This window comes from Etheostoma cragini, chromosome 1 (assembly GCF_013103735.1).
Source record: "Etheostoma cragini isolate CJK2018 chromosome 1, CSU_Ecrag_1.0, whole genome shotgun sequence".
NCBI lineage: Eukaryota > Metazoa > Chordata > Actinopteri > Perciformes > Percidae > Etheostoma > Etheostoma cragini.
In genome coordinates this window covers 16,129,204-16,148,263 of record NC_048407.1, presented here as the reverse complement: position 1 = coordinate 16,148,263, position 19,060 = coordinate 16,129,204, and the positions used below count along the sequence as shown (strand labels likewise).

The 19,060-nt window shown below is 43.0% G+C and overlaps 1 protein-coding gene across 6 annotated transcripts in view; it reads left to right on the top strand.

Annotated features, from left to right (window-relative positions):
• Positions 1-18,582, top strand: part of cbfa2t3 (CBFA2/RUNX1 partner transcriptional co-repressor 3) — a 37,371-nt gene extending 18,789 nt beyond the window's left edge. For 2 of the 6 annotated variants that reach the window (XM_034881999.1, XM_034882034.1), the window contains exons 2-12: positions 3,939-4,094; positions 6,332-6,573; positions 7,083-7,172; positions 8,713-8,894; positions 11,322-11,605; positions 12,188-12,273; positions 13,286-13,577; positions 14,066-14,134; positions 14,842-14,895; positions 17,335-17,525; positions 17,993-18,582. In XM_034881999.1, coding sequence (XP_034737890.1) covers positions 3,939-4,094; positions 6,332-6,573; positions 7,083-7,172; positions 8,713-8,894; positions 11,322-11,605; positions 12,188-12,273; positions 13,286-13,577; positions 14,066-14,134; positions 14,842-14,895; positions 17,335-17,525; positions 17,993-18,370 — 2,024 coding nt within the window. In that variant the 3' untranslated portion in view covers positions 18,371-18,582. The remainder of the gene's footprint in view (positions 1-3,938; positions 4,095-6,331; positions 6,574-7,082; positions 7,173-8,712; positions 8,895-11,321; positions 11,606-12,187; positions 12,274-13,285; positions 13,578-14,065; positions 14,135-14,841; positions 14,896-17,334; positions 17,526-17,992) is intronic. The other 4 variants (XM_034882023.1, XM_034882005.1, XM_034882044.1 and 1 more) reach the window with 4 other exon arrangements.
• Positions 18,583-19,060: the final 478 nt, after the last annotated feature.

Sequence of the window (19,060 nt, the reverse complement as noted above, 5' to 3'; positions counted from 1 at the left end):
ATCTATGTGTGTGAGTGTGTTTGTGTGTGCATGCACTTTACAGGCCTGCCTCCCACTATGTCATTAGTGAGGGCTTTAAAGCCTCTGAACTCTAAATCAGCTCAAGATGAAGTGGAGTCTGGGATCTGTCTGCAGAAGCGTTCTGTGTGCTGACACACGCATATATACACACACACTCCCATCTTACCTGTGACACAGTTCAGACTTTACACTAATAACAAGGCATATATCAAAATATGCTCTCTTTGTAGATTGCTCTAGAAGGAGATAATGTGTCATGTGCTACTGATGTTGCCAGTTTTCTTTTTAATGGCATTCAGGCTGGCAGAGTGGAGGGGCTGTAGATGCTGTATCCCCAAGTTTTAGGTCCAGTGCTACAATCCCCATATTTTGATACGATGGCCTGGTGGGAGGCTGGGGGCCAGGGGCTCAGTCTCTGTTTGTGTGGACTCCTCATCGACCTGATAGGGAACAGATGTGGGAAGCCAGGCGGCCGGGCAGCCAGCCAAAGCAGCTGGGAGAAATTAAAAACAACAGCATTCCTGGAGACATGGGGAATTACAGTGGTAGGGAGGGAGCAAGGGAGGGAGGGAGGGAGGGAGGGAGGGATGTAAGGAGCGAGAGACAGAGGGAGAGTTTGAGGGCTATGTGGTCACTGGAGAGAGTCTCTGTGGAGTATGAGAGATTGAATAGACAGGGGGGATTTAAGGGGACTGTTGTGCAGTGGTTAGCTAAAGCTAATAAGTTGCAGCTGTATTTTCCAGTGGAAGCACACACACACACACACAGACGTGCATACATTCAAGACACGGACATATGCCAACATGAAATGAGACCCAAATGTATCTGAATGGCTTGTCAAGACATGATGGTATGTATTATGTGTGTTTTTTTTTTCAATGGGTTTAATGAAGGCACATCCCTAAATCTATAATAATACCCCAAAATGGTTTTAGAAATCAGACAAACCACTGCTCTGTGTGTGTGCAGTCGTATAGTACATGATCTGTGGTTTTTCTGTGTCCCGCAGTGAATTGTTTTTCATCTTGTTTCATCATGGCACAAGGGGAGAGTAGAAGAAAGAGAACATTTTTAGAACTCAGACTGTTTCTTTGGTGAGCAAAGATTACGTCAAACGTGCAGACATACAGCTGTTCAGAGACTCGGAGAGAGAGACACAGGCACAGACAGGAGCAGAGAGGTATGTAATGTCTGTTATTGTATTGTTTTATTTTCAGCCTATTCACTAGTGAGTGTTTGGGACGTATCTGTATCCTGAGCTGCTCTCAGACAGCCAGATGCAAACTTGTGGGGGGAAATAGAACAGCGTGCAGACAGGAGAATGAGCCTGGTCCAGACAACATTCACCCACAAGTCTGTTTTACCTGGTATACCCGTCTCTCTACTTCTCTCGGTATGAGTGTTTTGTCTTTTAGCACATAGCACAATTGGTGCACAGATGGCCACAGATGGGGTTGCGGACCAAGCAGACTTCCTAATGTATTAAACGTGAAATCCAGAGCATGGTGCGTATGTGAGTGCCGTGTCCCTGTAGCTGGTCAGATTAAACAGATGTTTATAATCCCACGGTTGGATGAGACAGACAGACAGGACAGCCCCCTTATCCTCCTCTCCTCTCAAGGAAGGGATCAAAATAGCTGTGTTCTAAACAGAGAATTTTATGTCACCCTCCTGATCTTTTGATCACACATTGGCCCAGCTCTTGTTCATTTGAGTGGAACTTCCGATTTGTCTTGGGGGCTAAACTACAGTTTGGAATAGTAGCGGGATTGGTATTATAATGCATGTTAGGATTCTTGTTAGGATGTGCACTAAGTCTTAAAGTACATACAGTGGCACAGTAAATTTGATCAAAGAGGAGGTTTTTACTGAAACATATGGCTGCCTCCCTACAGTAAGCAGCCTGCAATTCAGCAGCACAGAGAGCCTGTTTGTGTGTTTAGGGTTCTTTAGAAGAGAATGGCTGCATCTATTTATACCAGCCCTCCCCATCTGCCTCTATCTACAACCTTGTGTGTTTATATTGAGTGTGACTGGCATAGGGAAAACAGCGGACGGCTCCTCGTGTTCTTGAGGATCACTGTGTCAATGGCCCTCGTACAGCACACTCCAGAGTGGCACTCTTTAAATACAGACACCAGCTGTTGATCACGTCTACATGAGCTCTCAGAAATAGGCTAACACCAAGGGTTGAGGCCAACTGAGGCTGGAGGTTTTGTGGAGGAAAACACTGGGTTCACAGTTGGCTCACAAAAAGTTAAATGAGAAACCCAAAGTGATTTAATATGTAAGTTGGACGACTTTAATACATTTGCAACAAAAGATTATTGTTGACGTTTTTCAGATGCATAAAAGGCCTTTGGCTATCTGGTTTACAATTATTTTTATTAGTAGTAGTATAACACGGGGTTATCACTACTTATCAGTAACTCTTTGTGATTTGCAGAAGCCCAGTCTAATGACCCTGCCACACAGGCAATTACCTCAACTCTGTGGTACATATGATGGGAAAAAATGCTATTGATTGGCTTTGTTTAGGTTCCACGTTTAAAAGGATCAGACAGTTAATTTATTTTTCCTGTAATACAATAACAGAGAGCTGAAAGAGAGAACAAGAAAAACAGAAAGAGTTATTGAGAATCAATGAATGCCACATACCGTCTACAATGTGGTTTTCATCTGCTTTACCAGTGCATGAAAGAGGGCCCTCTATCCTTACTCAGTCTATTACTTTCATCATGAATGCATGTGTTTACTACACCTAATGGTGGTGTGTAGTACTAGTGTGGAAGTAAACACATTTATGGACAAATATATAAACAGTGCTGCATATTGAGTTCATGGTTTTTCATTTAATACACATGCATTGCACTCCCTGCCAGTTGCACACATGTACACATACTCTAAAGCTATGTTTTCACAGGCTGCAGAGTCATCGCACCTCTCAGCTCAGATTTACATTGCAAAAAGATCTGGTTCCAGCAGCTGCACTGATAGACGGACACATAGACAGTAGGACAGTCAACACTCCATAGATACATCACTAAATAACAGACCTGCCAGTGTATTCATTATTCAGTATACATATAGTCTGACTTGTGTACGTAGTTTTGTGCATGTCGGTGTTTTATTGAAGACAGACTGCATGAGGCCCTCTGCCACAAATTCATTATGTAAGGCAACAGTCCTCACACACTTGTGGCCGCGGAACATCCACCCTGTGTCATGGTTTATTCTCTTGTCCCTTGCTGTACCATCCATTCCCTTCAAGCTACAGAGCCTGGCCTTTCCTTGTTTGGGTGTCTGGCAGGGTGTCTGGCAGAGAACAGTGAAGCTTCTGGTAGAAGGACAGAGTTCTGCTAAAAGCCAGTCCTCAGTGATGGACAGCAGCAGATCCAGCTGCACTTGTCACTGGCTGTCAAGCCGGCTGTCTGAACTAGGGAACGAGAGGGGACAGGCGGGGAGAAGTGAGGAGTGTGTGCATGTGAATATGTGTGTGCGTCTGGGGTTGGAGGTTACAGTTAAGGGGCACTGATTGGGATGTCAGAGCTACATGGGGTGTGTATGTGTGAAGGAGCGAGAGAGAGAGAGAGAGAGACAGATAGAGGGAGAAAGGGAAGGGGGGTCTCTCAGTCAGCAGCAGCTGAGCGAGTGAGCAGGTGTTACTGTATGTCTCCCTGGCCCATGAATCTCCAACAAGAGAGACACAATACAAGTTTGGATTCATCTCCACTCCCTGCATTGATTTGTTTTGGTTCTTTTTATGGGGCTTTTGGTTCAAGGAAACAAGCGATGGTTCCCAGGTGAAAATGTCAGTGGCCTCCTCCTTAACCAGCTGTCTCCACTTTGAAAGTATGATTTTTTTTTTCCATCATGGAGCACTATTTTGATGTTTTTTCTCTCCTTTCAAATTGCAGGGAGCAGAGTGCAGAAGGTTGGAACAATGCCAGATTCACCTGCGGATGTGAAAACCCAGCCCAGGTCCACCCCACCCACCATGCCTCCTCCACCCCCGGCTGTCAGCCAAGCAACCAATCGCAATGCTTCATTCACCCCAGCTACCAGTAAATCAAGTAAGGACCCTTTTCTTATCTTTTCTTCTTAATTTAAATTTTTATTTAAATATTTTCCTAGATTAATGAAATCTTAAGTCAACAGTATACTGTGACTTATGTGTCTATTGTCTCAAGTCCAAAATCTTGACCTCAAACTATAGCTGGGCTAGCTTAGCCCACGTGCTTTTAGATTTATGTTTTCTTTGACTTGAAAAGGATCCTTTGTGTTGAGGCATTATGTCAGCAAGCAATTAGGCAGGTGTGAGAAAAACAGAAAGCTGGTAGGTGTGCTGAACCAACAACCCAACACTGTAACAGCTCTAACTCTTTATTTCATATTAAGTACTGGAGAATATAGCCATAGTTATGTGAGCTGGTATGTTCTTCATTCCAAATCATTATAAGTTGTAGCTCAAAAGCCATATAGGCTATAAATCGGGTCAACCAGTGGCCTAAACGTCTGATCACAATGTCCACAGTTTAATTCTTGTCAGGGGCCTTTGTTCCATGTCATTTCCTGTCTCTCTGTCCTTTTGTTTCCTGTCAATCCTCAACTATCCACTACCCCCGAAAGATTCTTAAAACTTTTCAAAATTTGCTTTGAAATTAAAAGTCTAGTTTGCGTCTGACTCTTGCTACAACAGTTTTTCACTGACTATGTCTCAGTGTGTTGACCTGACCCACCCATCAATCTCTAAGAAATCAATTCACTTCTGCAACTGAAAGGCATCTTCAGTGGACTACATGGTCATTTGTCCCTCTTATGTCAACTGGCATTGACACTTTATACGCCTGTGTGAAGGGAAAGAGATTCCAAATATGTGTTTCTTTCTTGTTCTAGTGAACAAGTGTTGGAGTCACTTGTGTGTAAGCAGTGCGTCTGCAAGCATCTTTGTGTGTGTGTATGTGTGTGTGTGTGTGTGTGTGTGTGTGTGTGTGTGTGTGTGTGTGTGTGTGTGTGTGTGTGTGTGTGTCTTTTGGTGTGCAGAATGCCCTTGCTAGTGGGACAAGTGTCTTTGAGCGCATGAACGAGTGCGGCTGTGGCATTGTGTGTGCATGTGTGTTCGTGTTGTTTACCAGCTGGTTGGGCGGTGATGGTCAGGGTGACGTTGCGGTGTATAGACTACTTTCTTCCCTATATAGCAATGACAGGCCATGTTGTTTCACCTGTTGTGGCGGGTGGTTAGCAGTGTAGCTCTCTCCTCCTCCGTTTGGATCACATGGGTTAGTCCATTTGAAAAGACTAAGTTGCTGCAGAGGTAATCAAATTATTGTTTGGATGCTATGCTTAGTGTAAGTGCTTGCATATGCTGCTGTGATGATATACAATCATTTGGAGAAATTCCATACACAGACTAGACTATTTGTTTTATCTGAGCGAAAACAGTTTAGTAATTTAAACACAGATATGTACATATATGTATATCAAATAAATATGGCACACTGATAAGATAGAAGATGGAAAAATAGTTTCATACACATTTTATAAAATAACTTTATTTTAAATTAAAAACGTAAATCATATTTTTTACAATGATCTGTGTTTTTTCTTCTTGCTCTGACGTAATACTATGAAAACAGGGAAAAGGGTGTGTGTGTTGTTGTGTGTATGTGTGTGTGAGAGAGAGATAGCTATTTGTGAGTTTGTTTGTGCCAGCATTACAAGGAATATGTGAGTGATTATATATGTGTGTGAATGCTGAGTCTATTCTGAACCTTAAAGCTGCAAATCTACTTTCAGCTGGTGGACATGTGTAGGGGCCAGATTTAGCAACACACCTGCTATTGGAATAAAAGTAACACAGGCCACAGGCCTATTTTTGGCACCTCTTTAACAAGTTCCTCTTATAGTTGTGTCCTAGTGAGTGAGTGAGTGAGGGGGAGAGGGTTAGGAGCAGGGTTGAATAGATTGATGCAGGGAGAGGTGGAGGGGTGGGAGTTGGGGGGCAAATGGTACCACTTGTGAGACAGCTGAAGTTACTGCAAACACACACACACACACACACACACACACACACTTAAAGCTCTCAGCCGAACTGGCAGAATATTGCACCACTGAAGTCACGATGTGCATCACATACTGCAGGCTTGGAGTTGAATTTGAGTCAATGGTGTGCTTTACTTATAATTATTACTTTTCTGTTAGCAGGATTGAGTGTTTCTGCCCTCATCACGGATCATATCTGTCAAATGGCCCTCAGGTCTCTCCAAAACTACTGACCCAATTCACGTTCCTTCTGTCTGTTTATCTGCAGTGCTGAATGGGAGCAGCCACTCTCCTACATCACTGAACGGTGCTCCGTCCACTCCTAATGGCTTCAGTAATGGGCCGGCCATGTCGTCGACGGCCTCGCTTTCCAACCAGCAGCTCCCACCAGCTTGTGGTGCCCGGCAACTCTGCAAACTGAAGCGCTTCCTGACCACACTGCAGCAGTTTGGCAACGACATATCACCTGAGATTGGGGAGAGAGTGCGCAGCCTTGTGCTGGGGCTGGTGGTAAGTTGTGATCATGAATTATTTTGACAAATCTTTCCACCATTACTCTACATCCATTCATTTTTTTAGCAGTTCTTTTTGTATTTACTTATTATGCTTGATGACAGCAAACCGTTAAAGTGTTGCATGAGTTTCCTACATATTGTAAATTTGTCTTTGTACAACAGTCAGACAGTACAGGTCCCAAAAGTAGATATTTGTTTATCTTGTTCACACAAGATGATAACTTGTGCACACAAATTTCTCTTGTCATGAATAATAATAATGACATTAATAATATTTGTATTTGTATAGAACTTTAAAAGGTACTAAATAACACTTTAACAAAGTCAGTTAAATCAATAACAGTATGAAAAGAGTTAGAATACTATTGCTATGGATATCCATAAATATGGATCTTGTGTGAACAAGATGAAAAAATTATGAGCTTTCGGAACTTTGTAAGAGAATGTTATAAAAGTTTGTTTCTAAGCAACTCTTTGTCCTCTTCTCCCTGTTGTCTTGGGCAGAACTCCACTCTCACCATTGAAGAGTTTCACTCCAAACTCCATGAGGCCACCAACTTTCCTCTGAGGCCTTTTGTCATTCCCTTTCTGAAGGTAAATATTGTGCACAAAGACACAGTAAATCAAGTCTGATGTGTTCAATAGATGTGTTCGGAGATTTTGACATCTCTCCATATGGCCAGTGTTCAGGACTACACTACTGTATTTATTTCTGTTGTGTGTTCCTTCCTTTTCTGCTAGGTGTATAATGTGTTTACTGCACCCCGTAGTACTATGTAGAAAATGGTGGGATGTGCTTGTGAATGTCCGTGTGTGAGTGTGTCAGACCTCCTGGCGTGCGATGATGCTCCACATCTGGGACATTGCAGCAATGGCTGTGTTATATCAGCCAGACAAGCCTGAGAGAGCTGTTTGACAGCACTGACACGCACACACACACACACACACACACACACCATTCGGATCAGCACACCCTCTCAGAGAGAGAGAGAGATAGAGAGAGAGAGAGAGATATGGCAGAGGAAGGTGTCAAGGGACCTGCCTTATCTCATCCTGTCTCTTCATCTATCACTTTCTTTTTCTCTTTTGCCCTAATCTGGCGTTATTTCACTCTCACTCCATCGATATATTATTCCACCACAAGTTTTTAGCTCACCTCTCGTCTTTTCCACACCAGGTTAAGGTTACTTTGGCAATGTAACAGGTCACCGATTTATAAGATACCCTGTTTAAAATGTAATAGTAGAATAACTTTTTCAATTACTTTATCAAAGAAATCTAATTTATTTATCTAATAATTACTTTTTGATTGCTCTTCTGAATTTCTAATGAACGTTTTCAACGGTTTTCAAGTGTTTATATGTGGCAGTGTTAACCCTACAACAGTGCTCAACACTGACTATTGCCAAACAATCCTTAATCACATGAATTAAGATTTTAATGATTTAATTAGGAAGACCAGCCACTACAAAGGCCAACTTCAGCGCCTCTTTTTTATATGAGATCATTCTGAGGTAAGCTTTAAGATAACTTAATTTAACTTCAGAGGTTTCCTGAATTTAGATATCGACATTTGGACATGGATAGCATTTTGACAAACATTTTTTGCATTGTGCAGTTATGTTCCAACCCTGCTCAGATTTTGCATGGAATGGTTTTTTTTAGATTTCCAGCACAGCAACATGTTTTTCTTTTTTTTGTCTGTAGCCATAGTGTGTGTCATAGTGGCAACTCAGACAGCCTGAGAGGCAATTTAACTGATGGATGGCGCTGCAAATTCAAACAGGAGCACTAACCGAAGGCATCAGAATAGCATCAAACTTTATTAAACATCTGTGGCTGGAAATGGTAAAAGAAGACATACTTGCAAAGCAAAACAATTAAAATAATTAAAAAATACAGCTTTTTACAGAAAACATTCAGATGTAACCACCAATGTAACCGTGAACATTTTCATAGGTAACTTTAATTTATCTACACATTTATTTCTGGTAACTGTAATGGATCACTGTATTACCTACTTTTGTGATCTCCTCTACATTTGCAAGGGCTCAGTTAATCTACAACCTTTCTACAAGAACTCATTACTTTTCTAATCCAGAAATGTCTTTCTTGCCTTTCTTTACCACTGAAGGCAAACCTGCCCCTGCTGCAGAGAGAGTTGCTCCACTGTGCCAGGTTGGCCAAGCAGACTCCAGCTCAGTATCTGGCCCAACACGAGCAGCTTCTCCTGGACGCGAATGCCAGCTCGCCCCTTGACTCCTCTGAGATCATGCTGGAGATGAATGAGCATGGCAAGAGGAGGACCCCTGACAGGTAGCATGTCTCCATTAAACACAAGAAAACACATCCACGCATACTTCAAAGGTGCACACACACACAAACACACATACGCATTATATATGAATTATTTTAGGGTATTTCAGAATGCCAAGTGAAAAGGGGAGGCTATAAATCCTCTGTGCGGGAGGCGGAAGTCTGGACAGCCCTGATGCCAGGCTGGCTTTGCCAGCTGTCTGGACGGGAAGGGTGAGATAAATGATAAATGTACTGTAGGAAAAGAAAGAGAGTGTCTGAGAAGCAAAAGAGAGAGAGAGAGAGAGAGAGAGAGAGAGAGAGAGAGAAAGAGAGACAAAGAAGAAGGAGTGAAGTACAGTAAACGTCCTCAGCACAACACAAAGGCAGACAGAAAGACCATAAGTAAGCTTTGAAACTGTCCCAGTGCTAAGAATTGGCTGGCATTTTCCTTTCTTCCTTCTTCTTTTACAGACACTGTCCTGTTCTGATCACTTCTTCACCTCTCTTACTCACTCGCTATCCCTCTCCTGCTCCCACCCTTTTCCTTTCTCTAAATGTCCTGTGGGCTCCCAGTAGCTGTCCATATGTCAGGGATGTGTCCAGATGGTAACACTGAGCACATCCTGAGTGGGGTGTGGGCGGTGGTGGTTTGGATGGGACTAGGGGTTGGACCTGAATGTGCAATCCCACTGTAATCCACACACCTCCGCCTCCTGACCTGTGGCTTATACTCAGCAGGAGGGGCTCGTGGAGGAAGGGGGTGTTGTTCAGGCTGCGACAGGGCCTACATTGCACCAGCTGTTCATCTGAGTTGTCAGATACTAGAGCCAGGGATGCGTACGAGTATTGCAGACAGACAAATATACACATGTATAACGTAGCACACGCACATAAACACACATCATCTACATGGGGCAGCGTTGCGTTCATTCGCCTTTGATCCCCAGGATGATAAAGAGTGATTTGCATCCGAATGCCTGGCTATTGCCATCCAGCTAAACAGATTATTATCAACACTCCCATGTAAACTGTCCAGATGGCTTGAATCACACAACCACTCTCGCACACACACACACACAAACACACACACACACACACACACACACACACACACACACAAGTACACGGCCACAAATGAGTGCCACTAAACATCTGCCAAACACGCAGCATTCAGCCCATATTGCCCCTTAAGCCCGAGAGCAGGGTGGGAGGGAGAGGGAGAAATACTTGCAATCTAAGAGTTGGCTGAGGGATATTCAGATTAAGAGCTTGAGACGCATGGTGTACAGTTGGACTTGGCTTTGTTTGATACATATGGTGTACAGCTGTGCAAAAGCTTTGGTGGAGCACTGCCTTACTGTAACTGAACAACAAGAAGCTCTCAGCAGGGATACTTACGTGTGTGTGTGTGTGTGTGTGTGTGTGTGTGTGTGTGTGTGTGTGTGTTAGCATTCACCATGTGGGAGTTGTTGAACTTTAAAAAACATGTTTGTGTTCCTTGTGATACACTCCTCGAACAGGTATAGTCCACAATAATTAATGATGTTATCTTTCAAAATAAATTGTTGTGACAGTATGTTGTCAGCACAAACACAACCAATCAAACATCATGAAATGAATCATATCGTTCTATTTGTTTAGCATATAAAGCGGGCAATTTGTTGCCCCTTGATTTGATTTCAGGGGCATTCTGTTTTTTTTATGTTTTCCTGAACTATGAAGTAATATTCTGGCATTGCCTATTTAGCCTGGCAAATCCATCCCACAGTTTTCACATTACTCATTGTGGTCTGGCGAGGCAATAGATGGACTAGAAGGCCTTACAAAAGTTATTTTTCTCCCTACAGACATTAACATGGTGTTAAAAATCAGTTAAATCAATTAAACTGAAGTGAAAAATGAGACATTCAGTGGCAGTTTATTTGTAAATGAGGTTAGTCACGTTAGCATCAAAACAATTTCTGATTGATCTATAATTTATTTGAAGCAGCTAAAAATCTATTCTTGGGTTGACTTTTGGGGAATAATAGTAAAAGTGATAGTATAAACATATCTTTTGAGATGCAGCCTGCTGTGCAAGAGCATAACATATTGTCAAATAAACACTGAATTGTACAAGAAAGATTTGTTTTGTTGTATGTCATAATGTACCACGCATCCCACTGCTGTAGGCTTTAGTCTGTGTCCAACCGTTCAACTTTCATCCTATGCTTTTTAAATTTCCGGAAGTCTTTGTTGACACAGTATCTTTACAGTCTACTTTTTACTAACTGCGGTGGTGACATTATATACTTCCTGGCTTAAGTTCTCAAAAGAATATTGTAGGATATCAAAGAGTCATAGGATCCTACAAAACTACATATTATAGTCACCACATCAAATAGTAATATGGAGTGTTTTAACATTCATTTATGTTTTAACCCACAATCCCGTCCTCCTCTACAGGACCAAAGACAGCTCAGAGAGAGACGGGTTGCACCCGGAGCACCTGGCTAAAAGGCCCTGCACCATCAGCCCCAGTCAACGCTTCAGCCCCGGCACAGGTCTTCCTGCTCACCCTCCTCCCAACGGCCTCCCCACACACCCGCCCAATGGCCTGCCCCACCCACCTAACCCCCAAGTGGGACCCCAACACTATCGCTTAGAAGACATGGCCCTGGCACACCAATACAGGGACGCTTACAGACATAATGAACACCGCGACGCCCGAGACAGGCACCGGCAGACAGGTAGGACTGCTGCATTCACAGGGTTAGTTAAAGATAGACCTACCATCCTTGGTTATATGGTGAAGACTATAGGCTGGTGTATATGTAAGTGGGGTGCACGTAGAGAACAAAGGCCAGTTGTCAGTGCAGTGTGATAATCCTTGTGGCAGTGCGTCTATATAAAGATCACATCCAAACATGCCTATATGCTACAACTGTGGTGACCATTTATACCTTCCTTCTGCTTTCCCAAAAGGAAAGATGAATTCTTAGCCAAATTGTCTCACTGATTAGACATGTGGCTGTAGCATTGATAACATACAAGACAATAAAACAATACCCAAAAATTAATAAATCCATCCCACCTATTATAAGGAATTAATTAACTCTCACTCACCCCACAGACACAAACTACAAACATGGACACATGTTTAAGACACAGTAACTTATAGTAAGTGTGTGAAAACAGAAACATTTTCAGTTTTTGACTTCTTTAAATGGAGTTTATAAGTTGTGAAAGAAGTCAGCTATTTTTGCTGCTCTGGGTCAGTAAAACAACATACTGTATATGCGTTGTATCTGAACCAGGTTTTTGTCTTTTAGCAGTGCATGGAGCCCGCCAAGAGGAGGTGATTGACCACCGTCTAACAGATCGAGAGTGGGCAGAGGAATGGAAGCACCTAGATAATGTACGTATTAGCATAGCGGCCATTTTTTATGTCAACCAGCTCTTTGTTTCCTTTTCAAACATTATGAATCAGTGGGGGAAAATACTAAGAGGTCAGCAGGTGATTAAAGACAGCTGACCAGAAGAGGTATTTGCCAATGTTGTGGATTAACAACAGACAGACACCTATCTGTCTTCCTGGCATCTAACTCCATGAACACAAAATCATGTTTCGCTAGACACACAGACAGACACGCACACACAGAAACGGGCCCCAGATGGAGCTAAGAACCCAGCAGAGCGCAGCTCCAGCTGGGGAGAGCAGCTGAGACAAGAGCTGCAGTCATGGAGAGAACCGGCCGGACCTGGACCCCTGCCAAATTAGAAACACTTCACTGAAATAAATATAGCCAACTCAGAAGGGAGGGAGGGAGTGGAGAGACAGAGAGAGAGGGAAAGATGAATGGGAATAATGATATGGATTGAATGTCAACCAAGCTAAACCCATTTACCAAACTGGGCCGGGTCTGGAAACACAGGGCACCGTGGAAAAGAGAGGAAATCTGTTGAGTTGGCAGGGAGCGGAGCAGAAGGGTGGAAGGAATTGGCTCAACTTTTTCATCAGCAGCCCAGCTGTTTACATTATCGTTGTTGTAGTGCTCTTAGACATTGAAATTTACTGACAAGCACACAATCTATAAACAGATAGGCAGAGACAGAAACACACAGTCACATGCAAACATCTAAGTCTAATCGGCGGAATGTGCTTTGGGACAGATTAAAATAATGTTTAGATTTACAGCTTCAAAAGTAAATCTTTCCTTTTCAAACTGTCTTTGTTTGTTGCCATGACATATCATGTTTTCCTAAGGATTTATCAAGTTTGGTACATTTCACTAACTATATTACTTGTGTAGCTGGACATGTGTTTGGGACACAGGGGTTTACATTTGCAACTAAATGGAGTACTGTCAAACTTCTCCTGTTCCTTTTATTAATAAGTTTCATCCATCCTAAATCCTGTCCCCTTGCAGCTTCTGAACTGCATCATGGACATGGTGGAGAAGACGCGTCGCTCTCTAACAGTGCTACGCCGCTGCCAGGAGGCAGACCGGGAGGAGATGAACCACTGGATTAGGCGCTACAGTGACGTGGAGGAGATGAAAAAAGGTGGGAGCAACGGACAGCACTGCCTTCCTCCTCCTCCTCCTCCTCTTCCTCCTCCTACTCCTCACCACAACTCCTCCTCCAACACAGCTAGCAGCAGCGAGGCACTGCCCATAGGAACTTCCTCGGCTGCTGAAAGGCAGACAAGCAGACAGACAGGTAGACAAACACACACAGGGTTTGTTTGGCAAAGCAAAACACTCACAGCAAGGTAGGGCTTATGTACAGTAATATACTGAAAAAGCCTAAATATATTAATTAAGACACAAAATGTCAGTGAGATTATTATACTTTTCTGGAAATTTACTAATTTTAGCTCATACTTTGTAGCAATACAAACTGAGTTGCAACATCTTGGATCTGGATCTTTAATCAACTGATTGCCCCGTTATGCTGCCAGCATGCTCATTCATATTTAAGATTTACTTTCAACTCCCATATTCTCATTTCTTCCCAGAAATGGTTGGAAAGGTTGATCTAATTTACTGATGTTGCCATGAACATAGTTTTATTGGTCCCAAAAACAGAATTGGAAACTATAGGGGAGACTTGTTTATGTGTGTTTGTGCAGATCAAGAGTCTATCATTGTGTGTGTGTGTGTGTTTGTGTAAGTGAGACTGAGTGTGTGCCTGCTTTTGTGTTTCAGAGATCCACAGAGACTTCTTACACAGGCCTCCCTCAGGATACCTGCCAGAAGAAATCTGGCGGAAAGCTGGTAGGAGCCAAGCATCCCCTTCTCTCTATTGTCTTCATGAGTGACTTCACACAGAGTAACACAACACACACAGTCACCATCATCAGTCTACCCTGGCCACAGTCTCGAAGCCTTACAGCCATAGGTTCATCACGGCAGAGGATTGGAGGCCCTCTGTGTCATTAGGGCTAAATGCCCTCCATCTGTCACCACTAAGAAAGGCCACTGCAGTTAAAGCTGCAGTGAAAATGCAGTCACCCGGCCCAAGGCAGACCACAGCAGCCCAGCACAGGTTGGAGCTTAATGTGTCTCTATTGGCTTGAGAAATATACACTCAAATTGGATCTTTGTTTTTTTTTAATTGTGATTGTTTCTAGCCACGTGTAAAGTACAAAAACATATTACTAAAGTAAATCAAATACAGACATTTAGATATACAGACAAAATAACATTGACCATGGTTATAATTGTTTGGCTTAGTTTATGGCCAAAGGGAAGCAGGTGGGAGTGTTGCATTGCATGGGCCTTCTTGTATACTGCATGTTAGATAGAGCCCATCCCAGGAGCCATCTTGCTCACACCTTGTTCCGTCCCAGTCCCAGCACTATTATGTTGCAGTCATTCCCCAATACCCCGAGGAGGAATGATGCTGCTGCTGTCGGCAAAATACTGTGCTGCATTTTCACTAGCAGAAAAAGCTCTTTTAATTGCAGTTGTTTTTAATACAGGTACTGCAAGCATCCCACTCTCCCCAGCACTAAAGCACCTCCAAAACAGACAGGGTGAGTAACACATCTCACTACATCTCCACCTCTATTGTCCATATATATATATACTGTATATAGTGTATGTGCTGTGTGTATATATATATATGTGTGTGTGTGTGTGTGTGTGTGTGTGTGTGTGTGTGTGTGTGTGTGTGTGTGTGTGTGTGTGTGTGAGTGTCTGTGTGTGTGTGTGTGTGTGTGTGTGTGAGTGTCTGTGTAAGTTTATGTCACCTCTAGCTCAGCAGACAGGTCTGCCTGATGTAGCTGCATCACCTCATGCTTTTAATTTGCCACATATTCTCTGGTTTAGGTTGAGAGACTGCAGTGCTTTTGAAAAATAAGATCTGAAGTGTGAAAAAGCAGACAGAAATAACACGTCTCAGGGACTTGCTAAATCCCTGTGGAATAAAAACGTTAATATTGCTGTCCCTATGTTTTCCATTAAGTGCTAATTGCCCTAGCATCTGCTGTGCAGTCTCCTTGATAAGAATTAATTAAATTTGAAAACTAATCTTAGTGGTGCATGCATTAGGCCAGATAACTGAGAAGCTTGGGATAATACAGATAGGGTTTTGGAGCAAAAGGAGAGGTATACAAAGGCAAAAATAAGGAGGGGTATAAGAAAAGTAATAGAGGAGTAGAAATGAAATGAAGGATAAAGGTAGAGAGGGAATGATGTGATGAAGAAAAGCATTGAGACATGTGTCTGAGTTTGACTGTCTGTTGACAGGATTGACAGAATACTACGTTTTAAGCATAGGAATCCAACTCAGACACACAGCCATGCGATTGCGCATATACACAGCATCGTGTTGGATAAGGCTCTCCTGCTGCTTATCTTTTTGCACAGTAAGTTTGAAAGAAGTGGAGTTGAGCGGCGAGGAAAAGTGACAGTTATTTATGATTGCCCTCTCAAACAAACATTGGCTGGATGAAATAGGGAGCAGTGGAAAGGACAGTTTCAGTCTCACCTCCATACTTGGTTGGCTTAAGACACCCGGATAGCCACTTGTATGTGTGATTTGTGTCTAGGTGTGCCTACTTCTAGAGGAGGTGGAGCAGGAGGGAGAAAATAATTAAATCTTTAAACCAATACGTGAGACAGATGGGCCGTGGTGTGCATCAGCATTAGATTAGTCGACTGCCAATACAACTAACATCAGGTGGCAAATTTAATGTTGGGGTAGCCCCGTGCTGTTAACTGTGGGCAAAACAATTATATTAAGAATAACTTTATCAGCATGTTGAACGTTGTTGTACCCTTATAATGTTACGTACGTTTTTTATACACCAAGCATTAGCATAAGCCACTTGTCAATGTATTATTATTATTATCATTAATACTTTGTAATGTATTGAATAATATATTGAAATATTACATCAATAAATTAGGTCTCTACTATATTACTGTGTTGCAAAGTGGCATGTAGTTTATGAAAAAAAATAGGCTGGGTGGCAGAGAAAATACTGATTTACTGTTACCAAGTATAATTCCTTGACATTTTATGATTGCTCTCAAACATATCATCTGGTGTTTCCAAATGTTAGAGTAACTAGAGAGGTCAAAGGTCATATGATGCTATTGAACCAAATTACACGGTCCGTGTCGTTAATTAAAATGGTTTGAACATTGTTGAAAACAATTGGGATAATGTAAGTACACACATAAAAATATAGAACATATTTTTTGCAAAAATATTACATATATCTTTAAAAATGTTGCTGTCTTCGCGACACAAGCAAATTACATTTTGGAAGAAATCATACCTTGTGATCACAACATCACCACATTAGCATTTTATTCATAAGTGTGGCAAAGCCCTACGAAAATTCATGTACTGTACATTTATTGTGCACCATGAGGCCAATATGAAAGATGGCAAAATGTAATCACTCCTGCTTCTTACTGAGAGGAGACTGCAGGAAGTTTTTATTTTAGACTGCCATCTGGAACGGAGTCTACACACCTGCCTGTTGTAAAAACACAGTCTTCTCAAATAGTCTTGTGCTTCTGCTGAAAGAACAAAAGGCTGGATGATAAAATCAACTTTGTAGGAAGCCCTGCAGCGGGAATACGCATGCCCACTCTGCAGGAAATTACCCACTCTTCACTGTTACTCTTCACTCTGTCTCACAAATTCATTAAAATGTTTCTTATGACAAGATGACAATCATGCAAACTCAGGATGTGGTTTAAAAAGCCAAGTTAGTGACAAAACTTAGGACACATCTGCTGTTGTCAGCACTGGAAATGATTGTGGCCTTTTAAATGAATTATTGAAGTCTGGCTGTTTCCCTTTTCTGGCAGAATGGTTTAAATCTTGGATGATGTACATCTGTTCGCTGAGATACAACAAGATGGCAGCTTAAAGAGCCTCAATAAAGGATGACTGAGCAGGCAGGATAGGACGATGGGTCTAAGCACTAACACTTCTCTTTCTTTCTCTCTCTCAGAGGAGGCAGTGAATGAGGTTAAGCGACAGGCCATGTCAGAGCTGCAGAAGGCGGTGTCAGACGCCGAAAGGAAAGCTCATGAGATGATTTCAGCCGAACGTACTAAGATGGAGAGGGCGCTGGCTGAGGCCAAGAGACAAGCCTCTGAGGACGCACTAACAGTCATCAACCAGCAGGAGGACTCCAGTGAAGTGAGCATCACAGACTCCTCACCTACATTCCACCTCATTCTCCTCTCACCTCTAATTCCCTAACTTTGTTCCCCTTATCCTCTAAGTTATCCTGCATTGTGCAATTCATACAGCTGGCTGCTCTTGGTTTGGTGCTGCACCATGTTGTCATAATTATTGCAGAAGCAGTCCAGTTGTCTGTGTAAATAAAAGCAGACAGACCCAGATGGTTGGAGCAGAGTGCCAGGCTGAGGCCATTACAGAGCAGTTGACCACCACCTGCTGGTAACACAAACAAGTGGCGCTCGACCAGGACGTAAAGCCTTTAAATCAAATCCCTGTGCAAAGAGTTTTTGCAGAAAATGATGATCGGGCCATTATGATGTTAGGTCTTAACATATATGCACTGTGTTTGAAAAAGATAAGACATTGTGCTTTCCTGGGACAAAAAAGAGACTTATTTTTATCAACCTACTCTCTCCCCACTGTCTCAACAGAGCTGCTGGAACTGCGGGAGGAAGGCCAGTGAGACGTGCAGCGGCTGCAACACGGCTCGCTACTGCGGCTCTTTCTGCCAACACAAAGACTGGGAGAAGCACCACCATGTCTGTGGTCAAGGCCTGCAGGGGATGCCGGGGGGTAGCAGTGTCCCTCTGGGCAACCCCTCCTCCTCCAGTGCGCCCCCCACCCACACGGAGAGCACTCCTCCAGGAGCCTTGTCCTTGGCAGGCCAGAGCAGTATTGTGGGAGGGGCTGGCAGCGGTTGTGGAAGTCTTTCTGCTAGCCCCAAGGAGAGCAGTTCCAGCAGTGCCTCTCGCTCCACAACTCCAGCTACCCCCGCCCTGTTGGATGCCACCTCTCGCTGACATCTGATCCTTGTCCCTTCCCTGCATATTGATGCGACGGTGCCCACACTCCACACAAAACCAAACTGAGGAATCTTCATGACACACTGCTCCCTTTCCTCTTCCCCTACTTCAGTCCTTCAGATTTTATCTTTCTTATCCTAAGCCCCTCTGAAAATCTTCTCACTACCTGACGATATACTGTTTTCCTCAACTGGTCACCTCCCCCACCCGAAAAAATGCTTTTTCTGTCTTTGTCTCCTTCACAGCCACAAATACAAAGATTCCAGCCTGGAGTTCAGTGTAGTGGAGAGCATGAAAAGTGTCTCCCATATCTGTGTTCAGTCACAGAAACATATCAGATGTGTTTGCTGAAAACATTAGCTTTGACTTGAAGATGTGACGAAGATATGCACTCAGTAATGTAATACTGTCCATGTAAGGTTACAAGACAAGGGCTGTGGTAAGGCAACATTGATGGCGGGATGACCAGGCTGCTTAGCACTTAGATGAATTTCCCTTTAATTTAGCACCAATGAGGAAACTGTACTCAGTCCTAAGATGCGCACTACCAGTGCAAACAGTTATCCACTTATTCTACAGTGTCCTAATGGAGACAGGCATGGACAGAATACCTTTTTTTTCAAATGGATGAGGGAAGGGGAAAAACCTGTGGTGCGATTAATTCCTCAACACAGCTTAGTATTTATT